The sequence below is a fragment of the Macaca thibetana genome, chromosome 4 (genome assembly GCF_024542745.1).
Source record: "Macaca thibetana thibetana isolate TM-01 chromosome 4, ASM2454274v1, whole genome shotgun sequence".
Lineage (NCBI taxonomy): Eukaryota > Metazoa > Chordata > Mammalia > Primates > Cercopithecidae > Macaca > Macaca thibetana.
Genome location: NC_065581.1, coordinates 126,557,292 through 126,581,603, shown reverse-complemented (window position 1 = coordinate 126,581,603; position 24,312 = coordinate 126,557,292). Strand labels below are relative to the sequence as shown.

The following is a 24,312-nucleotide window of genomic DNA, read 5'->3' as shown; positions in this document are numbered from 1 at the left end:
GGGCCAGGTTCCCTCTCAAAAAAAAAAAAAAAAAAAAAAATTCTTGCAAAGACTGTCTGACATCAGAAAACGGAATTATGCTACTGCCTTGATATTGGTAACAGGAATGACATATTTTGTTTGAATGCCAAAGTCTTTCATAGACACATCATTTGTCCAAAAAAAAGGGGAGGCCTGTGGGCACAGTGACTCACGCCTGTAATCCCAGCACTTTGGGAGGCCAAGGCGGGCGGATCACAAGGTCAAGAGTTCGAGACCAGCCTGGCCAACACGGCGAAACCCCACCTCTACTAATAATACAAAATTAGCTGGGCGTGGTGGCGCACACCTGTAATCCCAGCTACTCAGAAGGCTGAGGCAGGAGAATCACTTGAACCCGGAAGGCGGAGGTTGCAGTGAGCCGAGATCGCGCCACTGCACTCCAGCCTGGGCGACAGAGTGAGACTCCGTATCAGGAAAAAAAAAAAAAAAAAAGGTGGGGGGGCGGCTGAAAGCTCCTTTTCTCAGAGAGTTCCTCAGTCAAACACAAAGCTCCAGCTCTTCTACCTTTGCCCAAAGTGCAGCTGAAGTGCGCACTGTGAGAAGTGCAGACCACAAATGAAACCGGCATGTGGAACAAGATGGCGGTCAGCACCCTCCTGCTGTATCTGAACTTCAGTTCCTGCATAAGTCATTCATTCCAGGATAGAAACCAATTTGAGAAGAAACAAAATTAAGTAAGTTACTCCGGGCCTAGTTAGGTGCAAGCCATTTTATTTTATACTTAAAACTTGATATTTTTTTTTTCTTTTTACACCTTCACTGCTGGAAAAACTTGGTTTTTTAAAGATTATAAAATGACTGCCAGAGGCAAATACTGCATTATTTTTGTTTCTGAATTGTCTCCCCAAAATATTAAGAAACTCAAATGTTTCTCTTTTGTTAAATTTTTTCCTTTGCTAGTCTAGATTTTAAAATATATACAGCTGAAATGTTAATATTAGGTTTTGCTTTAATATAGCAGGAAACTAGATTACTGCTAGATAAATAATTTCAACCTAAATGTAGGTAGCTTTTTAAGCCAGGTTATTATTTTCCCAATACCCAAAAGTCAATGAGGAGACTGATGTTTTGATTTAAAGGATATACTCTCATAATTCAAAAAATAACTCCTCTAGAAATCTGAATATTTGGCAAATGCATTTAAACATGATTCTCTTTCCATAATGACGTTGCACTTTATAAAGCTGAGGAGGAAGCTATGAATGTATTGTAGGCAGAATACACACAAACTAGAAACAAGTACCTGCCTGATCTGCTTGGCAAGTGACTAATCCCTCAACACGTGACAATCCACGCATTCTATGTGAATAAAATATTAGCTAAAAGAGCCCATACAGGCTGGGTGTGCTGGCTCACCCCTACAATCCCAGTATTTTGAGAGGACAAGGCGGGAGGATTGCTTGAGGCCAGAGTTTGAGATAAGCCTAGGCAACACAGTGAGACTCCAATTTCTTAAAATAAATAAATAATTTTTAAATGTAAAAAGAGTCCATATGGTCATGAAGAGTTTATTTCAGACACAAAGTTTTTTGTTTCTTTTTTAATCCCTCATCAAAAGAATCAAAGGGATTATTTATCAAAGTTGTACTTACAAATTCATCTGAACTTGAACTCTGTCTGGGTTCAAAGCCCAGCTCCATTGCTTACCAGCTATCAACGTGGGCAAGCAAATTATTTGTGCCTTAGTTATATCATCTGTCACACAGAAATAATAATAGTATCCACTTCAAATAGTATTATCAAATAGTCAAAATGAAACTCACAGAAGCAGAGAGTACAATGATGGTTACCATGGGCTGTAGGAAGAAGGCATTGAAGAGATATTGGTCAAAAAATACAAAATTTCTGTTAAGAGGAATAAGTTCAAGAGATCTATAATCAACATGGTGACCATAGCTAATAACAATGTATTGCATACTTGTAAGTGTTCTTACCACAAAAAAAAAGAGTATGTGAGGTAATGTATATATGTTAATTAGCTTGATTAACCCATGCCACAATATATATCCATATATCTAAATATCATGTTGGTGGGGCACAGTGGCTCACACTTGGAATCCCAGCATTTTGGGAGGCCAAAATGGGCAGATGCTTGAGCCCAGGAGTTTGAAACTAGCTTGGGCAACACAGTAAAACCCTGTCTCTATTAAAAATCTAAAAATTAGCCTGGCGTGGTGGCATGTGCCTGTAGTCCAGGCTACTAGGGAGGCTGAGGTAGGAGGATCACTTGAGCCACTGAACTCCAGCCTGGGCACTCCAGCCTGGGCAACAGCCAGATCCTGTCTTTAAACAAAAAAAAAAAGTTGTTTACCATAAATATAAGCAACTTTAATTTTCCTATTTATTTTGTCAAAATAAATAAAAACTTTTTAAATCCCTCAGTAGAATCACAAAATGCCAAAATTGGAAAGGCTAGTAGAAATTATTTTTGTCAAGGTCTCTGTTTACAGATAAGAAAACTAAGGCTTTGAGATGTTGAATAAATTGCTCAAAATCTGTGTTAGAAAATGGCAGAGGTGAAGCCAAGCTCAGGTCTCCCAATTCCTAATCCAATGAGCTTTCTAGACTATTGCAGTGCTCCTCAATTTGCCTGGCCAAAGGACAGCATGGCATTGTTAAACACACTGGAGACTCTGGTTCAACAGGACTTTGGAAGGGTCTGGGAATCTCTAATTTTAACAAAAGTTCCAAGCAGTTCTTAAAGTTAGTCAAGTAGAGGAATCACCTGGCCTCCTTAACCTGATGGTGCAATCTGACCACTGAGCTACTGTCAGTTTCTTTTAATAAACTGAGGAACTGGGATTAGAGGGGGGTGGGGCCACACAGCCACCAACATCCTCTCTAGCATGTGGTATGTGTCAATGAAAGCAAATCTTATGCCAAACCTTTATGAGTGGACAGGCACAAAAACAGCCACACAACCTTTTCTTAGAAGTGCAGTCAGTCAGGCACGGTGGCTCACACCAGCGATCCCAGTTCTTTTGGGAGGCCAAGGAGGGAGGATTGCTTGAGCCCAGGAGTTCCAGACCAGCCTGCGCAATGTATGGAAACCTCGTCTCTTTTCTAATTAAAAAAAAAAAAAAAAAAAAAAAGTGCAGTGAAGTCTCTGACTTTAGAACTCTGACAAGTGCCTTGTATTCTGAGGAAGAAGCAAAGATATGCTGACATCAGGACCAGCCAACCCTCTGGTTAGGTGAGGGGACAGTCTGTTGTGAGGTATGAGAATGCATCTTAACACCTAAAATTACTCCTCAGAAGTATGAGCCTACTGTGTCTGCCAAATTCTCAGGCCTGTTTATGCAAATGTACAGTGTATTTGCAAATATACAGTGATAAATATGTACGATTATTATGTATCAATTAAAAAGTAATAAATATGTATAATATAACCTGGCCTTCCCTCCTATCTCACAAGGTTTTTAATTAAGTAATAAATATGAATGATACTTTTTCAATCATAAAAGTCTTAATTATAAAAAGAAAGAAATTATGAACTTCAAAAAGTTCACTGTGCTAAGTAAAAAAAGCCAGGCACATGATTCCATCTGTATGAAATGTCCAGAAAAGTCAAAAGTCAAATCGATACAGGCAGAAAGCAATCAGCAGTTGCCTAGGAATGGGAGGGTTGACAGGAAATGGGGAATGACTACTCATGAGTATGGGGTTTCTTTTCGGGTGACAAAAATGTTCTAAAATTGTGGTCATGGTTGCACAACTCTGTAAATATACTGAAAACCCCTAAATTGTACACTTTTTTTTTTTTTTGACACAGAGTCTTGCTCTGTCTCCCAGGCTGGGGTGCAGTGGTGCCACCTCGGCTCACTGCAATATCCACCTCCTGGGTTCAAGTGATTCTCATGCCTCAGCCTCCCAAGTAGCTGAGATTACAGGCATGTGCCCCTGTGCCCAGCTAATTTTTGTATTCTTAGTAGAGACAGTGTTTCGCCATAGTGGCCAGGCTGGTCTCGAACTCCTGGCCTCAAGTGATCAGCCCACCTTGGCCTCCCAAAGTACTGGAATTACAGGTGTGAGCCACCCCACCCAGCCAAATAGTATGCTTTAAGTGGGTGAATTGTATGGTGTGTAAATTTTATTTCAACAAAACTATTTTTAAAGAGAAAGCAAACCCCATCACACAGAGCTTAAAAATAAAAACAGGGGCCAGGCGCAGTGGCTCACACCTGTAATCTCAGCACTTTGGGAGTCCGAGGCGGGTGGATCATGAGGTCAGGAGTTCAAGACCAGCCTGGTCAAGATGGTGAAACCCCGTCTCTACTAAACATACAAAAATTAGCAGGACGTGGTGGTGGGCATCTGTAATCCCAGCTACTCGGGAGGCTGAGGCAGGGAATTGCTTGAACCCGGGAGGCAGAGGTTGCAGCAAGCTGAGATCACACCACTGCACTCCATCCCAGGCGACAGAGTAAGGCTCCGTCTCAAAAAAATTAAAATTAAAATTAAAATTAAAAAACAGGACTATTAGATCAAGTGTCTATTGATTTCTGCTTAGCAAAGTCTATTTTGATGTTTACAGAGCCAAGAAGTAACTACTCACATTGCTGGCTATCGTCACTATTTTCCATGAGAACTTACTGTGTCAGCAAAATTAATGAAGTCCAACTTTTACAGACAGGAGCAGAGATTGGTGGTTAAGCATTAAAGGTTAAAGGCAGAAATAGTTTACATTTTTATTTTTGTAAAGTAATTGTCTGGATCACTTACACTGGTAGCAGTATTGTATTTTTCGTAGGGACGGGGTTTCGACATATTGGCCAGGCTAGTCTTGAGCTCCTGGCCTCAACAGATCCACCTGCCTCAAAAGATCTGTCCTCCTTCCTCAGGTTTTTACAGTTATTCTTCCTGACAGTAAGCACTAAGTCACTAAGTATTCATTCAATTCAAACATCTATTGAGTTATTACATCCAGGCATTGTTCTAAGCTCTACAAAAACAAAGACTTGGCCATCCTGGACCTCAAAGGTCCCTGCTGTCTGGCAGACCAGTGCAGAAGTCCGCTTGGTAAATATGATCGAGGTGAACCAATGCCATAGGAACATTCCCTCAACCTGGGGGTGTCTGGGAAAGAAAGTAGGAGTCTTCAATGAACATTCTCCCCAAGGCATGACAAAAAATTATTTTGGATAACTTTCTACCCATGAGATTTTGAGGAATGGCAAACTTGATGAAATACTTCTGAGGACCATTGAGGCCAGCAGGGCCAGCCCACAGGACTAAAATACTGTCTCTGTATCACAAAGAGTGCCTATACCTCTTTTTAAATTGTTCCACTGACATTCTCACATCCTTTCTTATGGTAGAGAGCTATTATTGGTCACTGAAATACGCTGTCCCCAACTGCTAAAGGCTTCTGGTAAACTGCTGGATTCTGTTAATTGCTCCTAGGGAGACTCATTAAAAGGTTTATCTGACAAGAAGGGTGGAATTAACGGTCACAGTTATCCTTAGGACTGTTTAAGGAATGTATCTAAACTTTGCTCCCCATTTCCACACTTTTTTTTTGAGATAGTCTCGCTAATTTTTGTATTTTTAGTAGAGACGGGGTTTCGCCATGTTGGCCAGGCTGATCTTGAACTCCTAGCCTCAAGTGATCCACCTACCTCGGTCTCCCAAAGTGCTGGGATTACAGGCATGAGCCACTGTGCCTGGCCCCACACTCTTCTAAAGGGAAGGAACACAGGCAGTGGGACTACAGGCGAGACAATGAGAAGGTTTGGGCTTCAGGCCCGGATGTGTCATTAACCCACAGCCTAACCTGGGGTGAATTAACTGCAATGCTCTTGGACTGGATTTCCTCTCTGGGTATGAGTTCACGAAATGGATGGCCTTTATGGTCAATTCCAAGTCTAAAAGTCTAGCCATCCATACTAATGGAGTATGTTATTCTGGAGACCTGCCTAAAATGGTACCAAACGACTTCAAACTGTAGTTTTTACACAGGAACAAGGTTTGAGGCATTGTTTTAAAAGAATTCTAACAGATGGTAATGCATTTCACTGCTTTTTAGCATATAAAAAAGCAAAGTGTGTGAAGGTGAAAGAAACCACAAAAATTAATGCCTTTATAGTCAGCTTTCTTCTCTACGTGTACATTTATACTCAGGCATAATTATATTCAATAAAAAGCCTTCTTGCATGATTACTTAAAAAAAACAAACAAACAAACAAAAAATGGGGCCGGGCATGGTAGCTCACGACTGTAATCCCAGCACTTTGGGAAGTCGAGGCAGGTGGATCACCTGAGGTTGAGAGTTAAAGACCGGCCTGACAAACATGGTGAAACCCCATCTCCACCAAAAATACAAAAATTACCCGGGCGTGGTGGCAGGTGCCTATAATCCCAGGTACTCTAGAGGCTGAGGCAGGAGAATCACTTGAATCCAGGAGGCGGAGGGTGCCCAGAGCTGAGATGGCACCACTGCACTCCAATCTGGACCACAGATATGAAATCACAACCATTTAAGATTCAAACAAACTTGTGAAAAGTTTTGAAAAGAGTTATTTCAGTCACTGTAATTAGAACAACCTTAGTTAATATGGAGAATTTGGGGGATTTCTGGCTATGGACAATAGCCTATTGGGGCATATGTACTAAAGAATAGAGAAAAGTGATACATTTAAGTATAAAACCAAACTAGTAAAGGAAGGAGTTCTTGACCTTCAGGGAGTTTCCTCTTGTTTTTTAATTCCCACAATAGATCAATTCACCTATCAATCAGATCTCGCTCATCACATTCCTTGTCAAGGGTGAAATTCTGGTTCTCCCACGCGCCTACACCCTACACAGAAAACGCTAGAAGCAACTCCTGATTGCCGTGTAGACCATGACATCCTACTAGGACAGTATATCCTACCATATGCATGAAGTCATTACTCACATTATGTAGATATATTCTGATTATGTCAACAACTTTATGAGATCATTTTGATTCTTCCCCATAGATTTTTTTTTTTTTCTTGGAGGGGGAGGCTCTCCCAGGTTGGGAACTGTCCACAATTCATATGAATGTGTTGACAGCACATCAAAGAGATGAACACAAAAATGTAAAACTGCCACATGATAATTATACAACTTGGAGAAAGATGTATTATAGCAAGCAATCTCACTGAAATTAAGTAATTGAAAATTTTGAACTCTTAGGCTGTAAGGTAGTTAAAATATAGCTAAGTTTTTCTAGCTAGCTGGAAAACGAGCTATTCGAGATTGCATATGAAGTGATTCTAGGAGAAAAAGCTATTTCATCCAGAGCTGCTGAAATCTAGGCGTGTGTTACACCAACACCTCCCCTCCCACCCAGCAACCCATCAACCATCTCCAATTTACTCTTTACACTTAGGATTATGACCAAGTTCACGTACTTAAAAGGGAGAAACCACAGAGACATCACACTGAAAGTTTCTCTGCTTTGGTCCAGCAGGAAATTCCAGTTGCTTCATTCACCGGAGCCAGTTAAGCTGCTGAAATGAAATGGATGATCGGAGAGATCACTATGTCAGGACACAGACTTGACTTTCAGAGTTGGAGGAAGCCAGACAAAGATGAATGGGATTCAGAGCCTGAACTCAAGGTCAAGGTCTTCTGAATCACAAACAGCCGATGGGTCTGGGAGAAGAAAGAAAATTCAGCGCCAAATGGGAAAACCCTTAAAGTCTGCATAGTTCTGCTAGTAGGTAAGAACACAGGTAGGAGGCAGGAAGAGAGGGGGCAAGCAGCCCCAACGCTCGCCGACATCCCCAGGGTTTTACAAACGGATCGTCCTGAAGTCTCCAAAACTGTAACTACTATAAGCCCAAATGTATATTCTCCCCTAGCTTTTCCAACAGGCTACCTGCCTATGACCCTTTTCCCACGGCCTTGGCTCCTCCTCTGTCTACAGCGCCGGTCTCCTCTCAGCCTCCCACACAGACAGACAGAGACAGACACAGACAGAAGTAGCGGACAGGGGGACTGGGCCAGCCCAATTCCCACCCTCCGCGCCCACTCCCTCGAGGCAGCCAAGACCCTCCAGGAGTCCGAGTCACAGAGCGCTCTGCGCCCCTGCCACCTGCCCAGCCTCCCGCTGGGGTCCGGCGGTCCCCACTCGAGACCCCGACATCGCGGGGCTCCCCGGCCCCCGCGCCGACCCCGGGCCGCCAGGGGGCGGGCGGGAGCAGCTCTCCGGGTGCCTCCCGACCGGTTCCCCTCCCCCGGCCCGCCGGCCACTCACGGATTTTCACTCGGCGGTGGTCCAGGCGCACAGCGGCGGCGTGCAGGGCGTCGAGGCGGCGGTGCAGCGCGGCGGTGCGGTGGCCCAGCGCGGCCGCCTGGCCCTCGAGCTCGCCGAAGATGTCCCCGGCGCAGCGCGACAGGTCGGCCAGCTGCGCCAGCAGGCAGCCCAGGGTATGCGAGCTGACCTGCTCCAGCGAGCGGAAGAGAGGCGCGCCCGCAGCCCCGGCCCCCGCCGCCACGGGCCGGCGCAGCCGCGCGGGCTCCAGGGTCCTCTGGTGGAAGGGCATGGCGGGGGCGGGCCGGCGGCGCGGGATCCTTCAGTCCGCCCCCCGTCGGCGCGGGGCGCGAGCCTGCATCCAACACAAAGGAAGTCCCAGGCAGCGGCGGGGCGCCGAGGGAAGCCTGGCGGCCTCTGCCCGCAAGGGAGAGGCCGGGCGAGCAGGAAGGACGGACGGACGGACGGACGGGCGCGCGGGCGGGCGGGCACCCGGGCGGCGCGGGACAGGGTTTGGGTCCGAGTCGCGGCTGCCTGGCGCCCGGCGGCGTTCCTCCACCCGCAGGGCTTCCCGGGCCGCGCGGCTAGAGGAAGTTCCAGGGGCAGCGCCGGGCGGCGGCGGCCGCGGCGGCGAGGGGAGCCGCGAGTCCCGCTGAAGTTTGCAGGCGGGCAGGAAAGCGCCGGCTGCTCCTTCCCTCCCTCCGGATTGGAGAGGGAGGAGGAAGCGAGGGAAGTGCCGCCGACACCGGGCGAGAGGGAGGGGAGGCGAAAGAAAGGAAAGGGGGAGGAGAAAAGGGCCGGCCCGGGAACCACCTGCGGCTCCCGCGGCCGCCGCGCCCAGCGCCCGCAGCCAGTGGCGGCCCCGGCGCCTCAGCGCACCCTGCCGGGGCGGGCGCGGGCGCACAGTCCCCAGACGCCCACGTCGCCGCCCCAACTCCCCTTGGCAGCCCCTGGGCGGTGGGGCAGAGCCCTCGCCCGCCCCCCGGGCCGGGGTGGAGCGCAGTGCGGGCGCCGCGGAGGCGGAGGCGCCAGGACCGCCGCGGCCAACTCTGCTCGCGCTGCTCACCTGCGCCCCTGCCCACAGCGCTTCGCAGTCTGGAGCGCTCCGCCCCGCGGGGAACGCCCCGGGCCCCTCGGGGTCTCCCGGTCTCTCCCACTTCCCTTCTGGAAGGTGGCCAACGCTTCTGGGCCGCCCGGGTGGACCTCAAAGAGAACGTCTTTAAATGTCCTGTGGCCAGGGGTTCTGTAACCGACTAGGAATCAGCGTCCGAATCGGAACAACTTCTCTAGACCTCTTTTCAGGGGGCGTCCAGTGAGTTTTTTTCAGCAAGGTGACTCCCCCTGTGACTGCCTGCTACTACAGCTGGAAAGGTCCAATCTGAAATGTGACTAATCTGGGTTTCTTCACCAAGCATGTGAGTTAGGGGTGGAGAACTAGAACCTAGAACCCTGAATTCGGAGCCTGGAAGATAGGTAAGCTACATGCTATTGAGATCGTGGTCATGGGACACCCGCTAACACAAACCTTCTGGTAGGAAGTATTTGAGAAGACTGGGTCCAGTATCCCCAAGCTAAAATCCCACTAGCCCATCGCTGTGTTTGCTCAGAAAAGGAATCTGGGTTCTTTGGTTTCTGCTTTCCAGTTGACCCTGCTTGCTCCTCTGTTTCATGGCATTTTGGGAGTCAGTCTCCCAGAGCAGCGCTGATTGTAATGAGAAGCGCGTTCCCTCACTGGGGCACAGGAGCAGTGGGAGACAAATGGGCCTGGGAAAGAGCTCCTCCAGATAAAACTTAGTAGACAGATACGGGTTGTGGTGTTGTTGTTTTGGTCTTTATCCTGTTGTACAGCGCCTCATTTTTTACAATGTGGGCCAGTAACAGTTTCATATCACCTACTCGGACCACCTTCGGGGTTGTTATGAGGCTCAAAGGAACTGCTGCTGTCTGTGAAAAAAAACATGCTTTGCTATTTATGAAACACTGGATAAACATCAGGAACCGTATAAAAGCGTGCTGCTTCCTCAAGAAATACTAGTTGAGTGCCTGTGTGTTGGACACTGGCTAGAGGTAAGGTAATGTGCAAAGCAGGCTCTGTCCCTGTCATCATGAGACTCCCATATAGTGGACCATGCATAACATTTTTAAATTATATATAATATGGCCGGGCACTGTGGTTCATGCCTGTAATCCCAGCACGTTGGGAGGCTGAGGAGGACGGATCGCCTGACGTCAGGAGTTTGAGACCAGCCTGGCCTAGTCTCAAACATGGTGAAACCTAGTCTCCACTAAAAATACAAAAATTAGCCAGGCGTAGTGGTGGGGGCCTGTAATCCCAGCTACTCTGGAGGCTGAGGCAGGAGAATCACTTGAACCCGGGAGGCGGAGGTTGCAGTGAGCTGAGATTGTGCCATTGCACTCCAGCCTGGGCGAGAGAGCCAGACTCTGTCTGGAAAAAAAAAAAATTATATACAATATAATTTGCCTATTTAAAGTGTATGACTCAGTGCTTTTTAGTATATTTACAATGTTGTGCAAACATCACCATGATCACTTTTACAACATTTTAATCACACTGGTCTCAAAAAAACAATTCTCTTTAGTACTCAGTTCCCTCCCTCCCAAACCATCACTAGCCGATTGCAACCACTCATGTGTCTATGGATTTGCCCATTCTAGAGGTTTCATATCAATGAAATCATACAATGTGTGATTGTTTGTGACTGACTTCTTTCACTTAGTGTAATGTTTTCAGAGTTTATCCGTGGAGTAGCATGGATCAGTTTTGATTCTTTTTTTAAGGCTGCATAATATCCCATTGTTTGGATATGCCACATTTTGTTTATCCATTCATCAGTTAATGGACATTTGGGTGTCTACTTTTTGGCTATTATGATTAATGCTACTGTGAACATGTGTGTACAAGTTTTTGTGTGGATGTGTGTTTTCATTTCTCTTGGATACATACCGAGGAGTGGAATTGATGAGTCATGGTGCCAATCTGTTTTCCAAAGTGACTGCACCATTTTACCTCCCAACCAGCAATGTATGAGGGTTCCAGTTTCTTCACATCCTCAGTAACACTAATTTTAATGTCTTTTTTATTACAGCCATTTTAGTGGGTATAATATCTCATTGTGGATTTGATTTGCATTTTCCTGATAGCTAGTGATAATGAGCATCTTTTCATGATTTTATCAGCTACCTGTTTATCTTCTTTGAAAAAAGATAACATTGTAGAAATGTCTGTTCAGATTCTTGGCCATTATTAAATCAAATTTTTGTCCATTTCTTATCAAGATGTAATAGTTCCTTGAATATTCTAGATACAAGTCCCTTAGGTGTAACATTTACTTCCTAATTGCTTTAACAGTCTATTGTGGGTTTTTTGTTTTTTGTTTTGGGACATAGTCTCACTCTGTCACCCAGGCTGGAGTACAATGGGGCGATCTCGGCTCACTTCAACCTCCGCCTCCTGAGTTCAAGCGATTCTCCTGCCTCAGCCTCCCATGTAGCTGGGATTACAGGTGCCTGCCACCACACCCAGCTAATTTTGTATTTTTAATAGAGATGGAGTTTCACCATGTTGGCCAGGCTCATTTTGAACTCCTGACCTCAGGTGATCCACCGGCCTCAGCTTCCCAAAGTGCTGGGATTACAGGCACGAGCCATAGCACCCAGGCCAGCATTGTCCTTTAGTTTATTCCATCTTCTGTTTCCTTAAGACTTTCCCATTGGTTTGAAAAGAATTATGATTTAGCCACATAAACTAATAAAAAGAGGGCAAGCATGTTTTTGTAAATTTGTCATCCTGGGGCAATATCAATAGAATTTTTTTTGATAAAATGATTTCACTACTCCAGAAGCAGAATGTAAATTCTATATATAACCAACACATGGAATTAACAGGACTCATGGGTGTGTCCATAAAAGCAACTGAATTTTTAGTCTTCTGCTATCCCTTTAATAATCTATTCCATGAGGATAGTTCTTCCTCTTCCACAGAATGAAACTCAAGCAGTCCCGTAACTTGTTTATTCTCTCAGGTAATAGAAAATCCTGTTACTTTAAGAGAAAAACCCTGCTCTTAATTCAGTAATTAAAATGTTGTCCCCTTCCCCACCAGGGGCCTCCTGTGGGCAGAAGTGCGGACAAGGAGCTTTGTTCCTCCCCCATGTCACCCTCCCATGGCCCAGTTGCTAGCCATGGTAAGGGGAAAGAGGGGTGGAGGCCGCAGGAAGGCATGTAGTGAACTGGACCTCTGGTGGAAAGGCATCACCCACGCTGGGCTTGGTGGGTATTTGAAAGTGACTCTTCCGTGAACACTGTTGTGAGCCCTCACTGGGAATGTTTGGCCATGCTTCCTGACACTGGCAATGAATTTTCTCTAGCTGCTTATTCTACCCCAACCTTGGTTTTCCTTCTGTCCCCTCCACACAGACTCTCAGCATCAGGGTCCTGTCAACCCTTCAGTGAGACTTTTTCAGAAGAATCCCTTTTAAAATGACCTCAAGCTGACCTTCCTGCTGAGGATTCCACATATGGTATCTGAGACTCACACAGCGTGGTTGGAAGATAGCACAGTGACCTCCCAGGCACGGCCCTCTGCCAACCCTCCACTGGCTGCCCTAGGATGCTGGCCTTCCTCCGATGGGAGTCAGGCCCAGTCTGCTGTTGGCCAGGAGCAGCCAGCAAGCTCCCTGGGAGGCCTGGAGAAGCCCTTCTCACTCAGCTTGGTGTTCGATGCCAGTGCCCCCGCCCATTGTGGGGTGAGGGTGGGACTCTCAGCACAGCCCTGTCCAAATAAATTCTCAAAAGCCCTCCTCCATTTGCAGTCACTTGAGTCTTTTGTAGCCTGTGTGATTGAGCATCTAAGCAGTCCTCAGCTATTTACTTTGAAATTTCGTAAGTGATTTTGGTAGCTGTCATTTCTTGATGCATCAGTCACAACTTCCCTTCTAACATCCCATTAAGTAACATCTAAAACAGAACAAAAACATTGTGCCAACTTCTTCCAAGAAGAATTTAATGTCACTTCCTAAGTTAAGCAGTTGGGCCCTGTCCCATGACTGTTCATCTCTGCTGAATAGTCATCAGGATCTGAGAAAGCAGAAAGGAGCCCTGGGGGCCTAAGCTGTGTGTTTGTGTGTGTGTGTGTGTGTGATTATGAGGAACATTCTCCATTCTGTTTTTCATTACTATCTAAAGGGAAATTCTATTAAATCAATTCCAAGACCAAAAATCGTGGACATTTGCGTGCTTTTTAAAGACTCTAAAAACAAGTGGAATGTATAGATAAACTATATTCTTTCCCAACTTTTTGATATATTGTACAATTGTTCCTGAATTGAAAGTCTAATGATTAATACATTTTTTTGTATTATCTTACCTGCTAGGGAAAAAAAAATTGCCATGATGCGAAAAAGATGCAACAGGCACTGTGGGGTATAGCGTGTAACAGTCTTCTGTCCATGAAATACTGTGGTTTATATGCAGGATTAGCCATTTATATGCAGGATTAGCCCAGTGGTAGAAACCTCAGTCCAGCCAGTCTGGAGACTAGTAAACAAAAAAGAGACTTTTCTGCTTCTAACAGACATAGGCAAGTGGTAATTTCTCACCAAATTAAAAATAACACTGGTCTTTGATTAGCTAGAGAGATTGTCTTAAAATGCTTATCTGACTGTGTCCCCCTCCCCCAGCTCAAAAATCCGTAAAGCTTTTCCATTACTTTTTGAATTAACAAAAATGAGGTCCACAAAACCCAGAGAGTGTTGTCCCTACCTTTCTCTCAAGCTGATTCCCTGTCTCCCTCGTCCTGTACTGCCCCCACCCGCCTTGTGATCTGGGCCATATGGATTCAATGGCTCCTCCATTCTCCCTTCTCTCTCTCCTTTGTTAAGTTAGCTTTTCAGATTTTGGTTCAAATGTCACTTCCTTGACCAAACTTGCCCTCCCCTCCCAGGCCAGATCAAGTCTCTCTATTCTAGACTACTAAACTTTTTGAACATTTAAGTGTTTCTATTTATATATTTATATAATTTTTTATTATCTATATTAGGGCCCTGAAAAGAAACAGATCAACTCAGAAGATTCAATTAAGAGAACTTAATGAAGAAACAAAAACCAGAGGTGCTGAGGCACTCAGAAACTAGCAAGAGCAGGAAACCTTTACAACTCCTTGGTTCAAAGGGTTGGAAGGGAGCATCACCTCGATTCCCCACCCCAGGGATGGAGCACTCATCTACTAGCAGTTGGAAGTGCGGGGGCCAATAGGTCTCAACCAGATTCCTCTCTGGGACCTGTTCTTGCCTAACGGGAACTTCCTCACCCGAAAGCATATCCCCTTTCCCTGGGGCAGCCTCATGCAATGACTGGTCTATGCAGAGGTATGAAGATCCAGTTCACGTGCCCCAAATTGGGACAACTAACTGCAGGGCCATCCTAGCCCACTCTGCCCAATCCTGATCCTCTCACTCGCCCACCCCAAGTGGTCATCCCATGAACACTCCCAAGCTAACCTCCTAAGGGCACAGTATCAGGGACTGCTTTGCACAGAACCTACCTGGAGAAAGGGCCAAGGTGAAGAAAGTGTCACCCAAGCCTTGTAAGGGCTTCCACTTTGGGCAAGCAGTGAATAGGGAAGACAGATCTCTGCCTCTCCCACTTCTCTGTCTCCTGCCTGGATCTTCTATTGGTGGAAGCCATTGGGTAATGTAACCCACAGGGATCAGCCTTCTGGGGTAAAACACAGCAGAAGATAGATAATAGTGGGGAGAAGAGGGCAGAGACAAAATTTCCCCTTAGTAATCTGCCAGTACATACAGTGGCAAAAGAAGCCCCAAGTAACTAAGAGTCTTAGCTTCCAATTTAATAGAACTATGACTATTGATGTAGTTTGGATGTGTGTCCCTGCCCAAATCCCTTGTTGACACGTAATCCCTAATGTTGGAGGTTGGACTTGGTGGGAAGTGATTGGATCATGAGGGCAGATATCCAATAGTTTAGTATCATTCCTGTGGTACTATCCTGGCAACAGTGAGTGAATTCTCACAAGATCTGGTTATTTAAACGTGTGTGGCACCTTGTGCCCTAACTCTTGCTCCTGCTCTGGCCTTGTGATGTGCCTGCTGCTCCCTTCACCTTCCACCACGATTGTAAGCTTCCTGAGGCCTCCCCAGGAGCTGAGCCCAGTATCAGGCTTATTACACAACTTGCAGAACCAAGAGCCAGTTAAAACTCTTTCTTTATAAATTATCTAGTCTCAGGTATTTATAGCCACATGAGAGCATCTTAACACAGCTATGTTCTCTAGTAGAAGGCTCATTCCTTCTTTGTTAACAAGGACTTCCAATCAAAAGCCAGCTGGCAAGGGAACCTGAGGAATGCTGCATCAATCAGCCTTTTCAGACATGAAAGTTTGGAGGAAGAGGAGGAAGACAGCATGTATTAGTTTGGTGCAAACGTAATTGCAGTTTTTGCATTATTTAAATTTGCCATTTGATATTGGAATACATTCTTAAATGTGGTTATGTTATACATCATTTTAATGCACATTTCACACTTTGTGTGGTTTTTTTTTTTGCTAATGACTTATTACTTGCTGTTTATTTTATATTTATTTTAGACTATGGAAATGATAATTAGACAAAAAGCAAATTCGAGCAATTTTCTTATTTGAGAAAGCAACAGAGACAACTCGCAACATCAGTAATGCATTTGGCCCAGGAACTGCTAACAATCATTCAGTGCAGTCATGGTTCAAAACATTTTGCAAAGCAGATGAGAGCCTTGAAGATAAGGAGCATAGTGGCCAGCCATCAGAAGTTGACAGTGACCAATTGAGAACAATCATCCAAGCTGAACCTCTTACAACTTGCAAAGAATTCAATGTCAGCCATTCTACAGGCATTTGGCATTTGAAGCAAATTGGAAAGGTGAAAAAGCTCGGTAAGTGGGTGCCTCATGACCTGAGCAAAAATTTTTAAAAATCATCATTTTGAAGTGTGATCTTCTCCTATTGTATGCACAATGAACCATTTCTTCATCAGATTGTGACGTGCAATGAAAAGTGGATTTTACAGAAAATGGTGGCAACCAGCTCAGTGGTTGGACTGAGAAACAGCTCCAAAGCACTTTGCAAAGCCAAACTTGCACCAAAAAAGGTCATGGTCACTGTTTGGTGGTCTGCTGCTGGTCTGATCCACTACAGCTTTCTGAATCCTGGCGAAACCATTACAGCTGAGAAGCATGTTCAGCAGATCGATGAGATGCACAAAAACCTGCAGCACCTGCAGTCGGCATTGGTCAACAGAAGTGGCCCAGTTCTTCTCCACAACAACGCTCAACTGCACATCACACAACCAACGCTTCAAAAGTCAAACGAACTGGGCTACAAAGTTTTGCCTCATTCACCATATTCACCTGACCCTTCGCCAGCCGACTACCACTTCAAGCATCTTGACAACTTTTTGTGGTGAAAATGCTTCCGCAAGGAGCAGGATACAGAAAATGCTTTCCAAGAGTTCATAGAATCCCGAAGCACAGGTTGTTTTGTTTGTTTGTTCTGTGACGGAGTCTCACTCTGTCGTCAGGCTGGAGTGCAGTGGTGCAACCTTGGCCCACTGCAACCTCCACCTTCTGGGTTCAAGCGATTCTCCTGCCTCAGCCTCCCAAGTAGCTAGGACTACAGACACGTGCCACCACACCCAGCTAATTTTTTGTATTTTTAGTAGAGATGAGGTTTCACCATGTTGGACAGGATGGTCTTGATCTCTTGACCTTGTGATCCACCCGCTTCAGCCTCCCAAAGTGCTGGGATTGCAGGCGTGAGCCACCGCGCCTGGCCCCAAAGCACAGATTGTTATGCTATAGGAATAAACAAACTTATTTCTTGTTGGCAAAAAATGTGTTGATTGTAATGGTTTCTATTTTGATTAATAAAGATGTGTTTGAGCCTAGTAATAAATTATTTAAAATTCACGGTCTAAAACCGCAATCACTTTTGCACCAACCTAACAGGAAATAACCAGCACCCTACTGTGCTATTGTATTAGTCCATTCTCATGCTGCTATGAAGAAATACCCAAGACTGGGTGATTTATAAAGGAAAGGGCTGTGAGACTGACCCTACACCAATTCGTTAGCTTGTCTGGGCCTCCATTTCCTCATGATGAAAAGCATAAAGTTTTCTCCTCTACCTATACATTAATTTCTGTTTTGCTTTTTTTTTTCTTTTAGCTGTCAGAAGCATGGGCATCCTACCTATACATTTAGCTGTGCTCATATATTCATCATTACTTCCTTCCTCCATCCTAAAGCAGAATGCAATTCTATCCAAGATGTTCTTGGCACCTGGGCTTAGGAGTCCATCTGTTCCTGCACCCTCCACAACCTTTCACCAAGTATTACCCTCTGTTTTTGCATCTTCACCTTTTCTTTCTCCGTTTGCCACTCAATATTTAAAATACACTCAAGCCTTTCTCATTGAAAGATTAAAACCCTTCTCTTCATTTTGGTTTCCTGAGTAGCTAGCCACAACCCTTTCTCCCTCTGCTTCATGGTCAAGCTTCTAGATTACCCTGCATTGAAAGTTTTCAGGTGCACAACCATCCACTGCCATCTGCTTTCTCACCCATCCTTGCTTTGAAATGGTTCTGCTGCTGTCTCTGGCACCTTCCTGCTTGCTTTGGTCCTTGGATGTCAGCTTCATTCCCACTTTCTTGAAACTTTGTTCCCAGGTGTCTGCCATGTTCTTCTTATTACCCACTCTATATCACACTTTCTAAGCTTTTGGGACTGAAGGCTATGAACACATTCTCCAAAAATGTGGCCTTTATTTTTTCTGTACCTCTAAAGTCAACACATTGATGAACCTCAGTTCATCCAGACAACCTGAGCAACTCAGACATGCCTATGACTTAATGGCCAAAAATCTCTAACTTCAAGCAAGGTTCATATCTCAGTTCTTACCACCTACCAGCTGTGTGGGCTTGGGAAAAGTAGTTTACCACTCATATTTCAGTTCATCTGTGAAATGGAGATTGTAATGAGATAACCCTGACATGGTTGCCAGGGTCTCATGAGTTATAACATGTAAAGTGCTTAGATATCACTTGTTACATAATTGTTATATCACTAGATACCTTCCTCTTCCCCTTTCTTTCCCCCTTCCCTCTTACCCCTTCTCTCTCTGTCTCTTTCTCTCTGTCCCCAAGTCAATATATTCAACTAATAAAGTACATTTCAACATGAACCTCCAACATATATGTCCAAAATTGAGCTCTATCTACTCCACTACCCTTCCTTCTGCATTTCTTATACATGAACTGATGCTCACAGCATGCCAGAGTCCTCCATGCAGAAGGACAGCCTACATCCTTGGGATAGAGTTATTCAATTGGTTACAAATCAGCCACCCAAATTATATTCCTCCATCTCATCTATAAAAGTATTGGGAGTCTATTAACCTTATTGAAATCATGTTGCCATTCTTCTACAAGTTACCATCTCAAAAAGAAACTAAGGTTCTATGATCCAAAGAGAGAAAATAGCCATAGGAAATGAAATGCAGACTGGACGCGGTGGCTCATGCCTGTAATTCCAACACTTTGAGAGGCCAAAGCCAAAGTGGAAGGATCCCCTGAGCTCAGGAGTTCAAGACCAACCTGAGCAACATGGTGAAACCCCATTTCTGCAAAAAATACAAAACATCAGCTGGGTGTGGTGGCACACGCCTGTGGTCCCAGCTACCCAAGAGGCTGAGGTGGGAGGATCACCTGAGCCCAGGAGGAGGTCAAGGCTGCAGTGAGCCAAGGTAGTGCCAGACCCTGTCTTTAAAAAAATAAATAAAATGCAGCAAATAAATATCCTTTAAAATCTCAACGAGAGCAATTAGAAACAAATTTTCTATAGTTATTCAAGTATAATACATAATATTTATAAAGAACATGGACAAAAAGAAAAGAAAACCTGAATCAGAACTAGGGCAGAAGCATTTCTCTTAGCCAATTTTACCAACACCATATTGAGAAGGAATCAGAAGTACCAGAATTATAGTAGGTGTTCTTTTTAGTTTGTCATTTTCGTATGTATGCTTGGGTGAGCTGTTTAGGAAACTGTATCTAGTTATGGATGACTCCCTGAAGAGCTGCTTTCACCCAGTAGCCTTTTGAAAACTCAGCTGGCCTTTGTCAACTGACAATACAAGAAACAGTTTATAAATCTATTATTTTGTTTGCTATGAATATTTACTTGAGAAATTCCTTTTAAAAGCAATAATAGGAATAGCATTGCTTCCTGGAAGAAACAATTTTTTTTCTCTCTCATGATTAATCAAAGTTTTAAACTAACCCTAGTTCTCTTATCACTGGTTTTGGTGACAAATTTGGTTTCTGAGTCAAATTCATTGTATTTTAGTGTCTGGGCAGGCCCTCCTGGATGGGATGTTTGTGTTCAATTTGCCCAGTACCCAATACCCCGACCATCATGATTACTAACCTACTATTCTTTTTTCCAACACCACACTCTTTAAAATTTTTGTTTACTTTTTTACAAGTGTGTCTGGTGAGTGCCTCAGATCCTTGGTGAAGAAGGTGAAGTGTGCATTACATTTAGTTTATTGGTGAATCAATTATTTAATATGGGTACCATTATTCCCAATTAACCCCCATATTGTTTTTAATGTTCTAAGGTTGCAAACATTGTTTATGCATTATCAACAGGAGGCAGCTGAACTAATTAAGCCCACTTGACGAATGCAGTGACCACCCTACTGCCCAGACTGTACAGATCAGGCAAGTCCCTGATTGATGCCTGACCATCTTATCCAAACAGTAAGCCTCTCTCTTCCAGAGTCCATACTCCAAAGATACTTTGAGAAGATGATAGGGGAGGCAGATGTATTAGTTCTCTAGAAGGACGGGACTAATAGGATAGATGTATACATGAAAGGGAGTTTATTAAGGAGTATTGACTCACACGATCACAAAGAGAAGTCCCACAATAGGCCATGTGCAAGCTGAGGAGCAGGGAAGCCACTCTGAGTCCCAAAACCTCAAAAGTAGGGAAGCCAACAGTGCAGTCTTGAGTCAGTGGCTAAAGGCCTGAAAGCCCCTGGCAAACCAGTGGTGTAAGTCCAAGAGTCCAAAAGCTGAAGAACTTGGAGTCTGATGTTCAAGGGCAGGAAGCATCCAGCATGGGAGAAAAATGAAAGCCAGAATACTCAGGCTGTCTGTTCTTTCCATTCCTGCTTTTATGGTGGCAGCTGATTAGATGGTGCTCACCCAGATTGAGGGTGGGTCGGCCTGTCCCAGTCTACTGATTCAAATGTTAATCTCCTTTGACAACACCCTCACAGACCCACCCAGGAACAATACTTTGCATCCTTTAATCCAATCAAGTTGACACTCAGTATTAACCATCACACCAGACAAATTTATTATTCCGCAAATTCATATTATCTTTATTTTCCAATTTCTCTTGAGAGTCCTCATTCTGTACCTCTCCTCCATTCCTCTTTTGGCCATTTAATTATTTCATTCTTTATCCTCAGAAAGAAGTGAGGAAAACGTGGCCAAATATTAGACTGTTAAAATTGTGTACCTGAGACAAGAAAAAAATTAAAGACCAGTGCTCTGTAGTAAAAGCAGAAAATTAAGGGAATTATTGTTTTGATTTGTGACGTTCTGAAAAAAAAAGTTTCTTCTAGAATTATCTATAGAGACTGTTTGTATTTCCTACCTACAGTAATTATCTAAATTGTCCACTTCTTACCGACCATGGAGATCTAAGCAAGGCATGAAAAATGGCTTTTTCTCAGTTTTGGAGAAGTTATTCTAACAAGTTTAGACTCCTTGCTTTACTATTTTCTTTCCTCATTTTCAACCACCAATTAAATCTAATATTTGTATGTAATTTTCTTGGAGAAAGTATGCAAACACAAGCAAGATACAATTTTCTTACTTATTAAGTCTCCAGGAGAAAATTTTATACTGAGAAAAACAATGCTTTTGGATAAGTATAATCCTTCGTTTCCATTTCTCACACCCCGTGAAAGTGGCTAATAGTAATTTGGGCTCTTTTTTTTTTTTTTTTTGAATAACACAAAATGCTGGAATTTTTGAATGATCATACTTCAACAAATAAAACTTGAAAAGGGAACACTGTCAGTAACAGAATAATCCATTATCTTGTGCAGGCAATTGATTATTTGTAATATTACCCATCTCCAAGTATCAAAACTGAAGAGCTTTTTCATTAATTAGAGAAACTGGAGCATTCTCAGAAATGTCCTCAGTAATATATCTTAGCCAGAACTGGGTTTACTGTGAAGATGATGAAGGTGAAGCCTCAGAGCCCTTCATTGTTTTTTTTTCTTAGGCCCTGCAAGGAGGCCCTATCAATGTAAGGGTCCCTTTTTTTTTTTAATATACTCTAAGTTCTAAGGTACATGTGCATAACATGCAGGTTACATATGTATACATATGTATTGCTGCACCCATCAATTCATCATTTACATTAGGTATATCTCCTAATGCTATCCCTCCCCCACCCCCCACCATATGACAGGCCCCCGTGTGTGATGTTCCCCACCCTGTGTCCAAGTGTTCTCATTGTTCAATTCCCACCTATGAGTGAGAACATGTGATGTTTCGTTTTCTGTCCTTGCGATAGTTTCCTAAGAATGATGATTTCCAGCTTCATCCATGTCCCTGCAAAGGACATGAACTCATCCTTTTTTATGACTACATAGTATTCCATGGTATATATGTGCCACATTTTCTTAATCCAGTCTATCATTGATGGACATTTGGGTTGGTTCCAAGTCTTTGCTATTGTGAATAGTGCTGCAATAAACATACGTATGCATGTGTCTTTATGGTAGCATGATTTACAATCCTTTGGGTATATACTCAGTAACGGGATCACTGGGTCAAATGGTAATTCTAGTTCTAGATCCTTGAGGAATCACCACACTGTCTTCCACAATGGTTGAACTAATTTACACTCCCACCAGCAGTGTAAAAGCATTCCTATTTCTCCACATCCTCTCCAGCATCTGTTGTTTCCTGACTTTTTCATGATTTTCATTCTAACTGGTGTGAGATGGTATCTCATTGTGGTTTTGATTTGCATTTCTCTGATGACCAGTTATGAGGAGCATTTTTTCATGTGTCTGTTGACTGCATAGATGTCTTCTTTTGAGAAGTATCTGTTCATATCCTTTGCTCACTTTTTGATGGGGTTGTTTTTTTCTTGCAAATGTGTTTAAGTTCTTTGTAGGTTCTGGATATTAGCCCTTTGTCAGATGGGTGGGTTGCAGAAATTTTCTCCCATTCTGTAGGTTGCCTGTTCACTCTGATGGCAGTTTCTTTTGCCATGTACAAGCTCTTTAGTTTAATTAGATCCCATTTGTCTATTTTGGCTTTTGTTGCCATTGCTTTTGGTGTTTTAGTCATAAAGTCCTTCCCCACGCCTATGTCCTGAATGGTATTGCCTAGGTTTTCTTCTAGGGTTTTTATGGTTTTAGGTCTTACATTAAAGTCTTTAATCCATCTTGAATTAATTTTTGTATAAGGTGTAAGGAAGGGATCCAGTTTCAGCTTTCTACATATGGCTAGCCAGTTTTCCCAGCACCATTTATTAAATAGGGAATCCTTTCTCCATTTCTTGTTTTTGTCAGGTTTGTCAAAGATCAGATGGTTGTAGATGTGTAGTGTTATTCCTGAGGCCTCAGTTCTGTTCCATTGGTCTCTATATCTGTTTTGGTACCAGTACCATGCCGTTTTGGATACTATAGCCTTGTAGTATAGTTTGAAGTCAGGTAGTGTGATGCCTCCAGCTTTGTTCTTTTTGCCTAGGATTGTCTTGGCAATGTGGGCTCTTTTTTCATTCCATATGAACTTTAAAGTAGTTTTTTTCCAGTTCTGTGAAGAAAGTCATTGGTAGCTTGATGGGGATGGCATTGAATCTATAAATTACCTTGGGCAGTATGCCCATTTTCACAATATGGATTCTTCCTATCCATGAGCAAATTCTTCCATTTGTTTGTGTCCTCTTTTATTTTGTTGAGCAGTGGTTTGTAGTTCTTGAAGAGATCCTTCACATCCCATGTAAGTTGGATTCCTAGGTATTGTATTCTCTTTGTAGCAATTGTGAATGGGTGTTCACTCATGATTTGGCTCTCTGTTTGTCTATCAATGGTGTATAGGATCGCTTGTGATTTTTACACATTGATTTTATATCCTGAGACTTTGCTGAAGTTGCTTATCAGCTTAAGAAGATTTTGGGCTGAGACGATGGGGTTTTCTAAATATACAATCATGTCATCTGCAAATAGGGACAATTTGACTTCCTCTTTTCCTAATTGAATACCCTTTCTTTCTTTCTCTTGCCTGATTGCCCTGCACAGAACGTCCAACACTATGTTGAATAGGAGTGGTGAGAGAGGGCATCCTTGTGCCAGTTTTCAAAGGGAATGCTTCCAGTTTTTGCCCATTCAGTATGATACTGGCTGTGGGTTTGTCATAAATAGCTCATATTATTTTGAGATATTTCCATCAATACCTAGTTTATTGAGAGTTTTTAGCCTGAAAGGCTGTTGAATTTTGTCGAAGGCCTTTACTGTTTCTATTGAGATAATCATGTGGTTTTTGTCATTGGTTCTCTTTATGTGATGGATTATGTGTATTGATTTGCATATGTTGAACCAGCCTTGCATCCCAGGGGTGAAGCCAACTTGATGGTGGAGAATAAGCTTTTTGATGTGCTGTTGGATTTGATATGCCAGTATTTTATAGAGGATTTTCGTATCGATGTTCATCAGGGATATTGGTCTAAAATTCTCTTTTTTGTGTGTGCCTCTGCCAGGTTTTGGTATCAGGATGATGTTGGCCTCATAAAATGAGTTAGGGAGGATTCCCTCTTTTTCTATTGATTGGAATAGATTCAGAAAGAATGGTACCAGCTCCTCTTTGTACCTCTGGTAGAATTTGGCTGTGAATTTGTCTGATCCTAGACTTTTTTTGCTTGGTAGGCTATTAATTATTGCC

At 43.6% G+C, this 24,312-nt stretch overlaps 2 protein-coding genes across 3 annotated transcripts in view; both read left to right on the top strand.

The window, feature by feature from the left end:
• LOC126953450 (translation initiation factor IF-2) overlaps nt 1-17,153 on the top strand; it is a 44,142-nt gene extending 26,989 nt beyond the window's left edge. Inside the window, exons 2-4 of the mRNA XM_050788870.1 lie at nt 8,055-8,439; nt 12,387-12,553; nt 15,888-17,153. Of these exons, the coding sequence (XP_050644827.1) occupies nt 8,055-8,439; nt 12,387-12,553; nt 15,888-15,907 (572 nt within the window). The 3' untranslated portion in view covers nt 15,908-17,153. The remainder of the gene's footprint in view (nt 1-8,054; nt 8,440-12,386; nt 12,554-15,887) is intronic.
• ABRACL (ABRA C-terminal like) overlaps nt 1-24,312 on the top strand; it is a 564,811-nt gene that overhangs the window by 198,721 nt on the left and 341,778 nt on the right. The gene's annotated exons all lie outside the window — the stretch shown is intronic.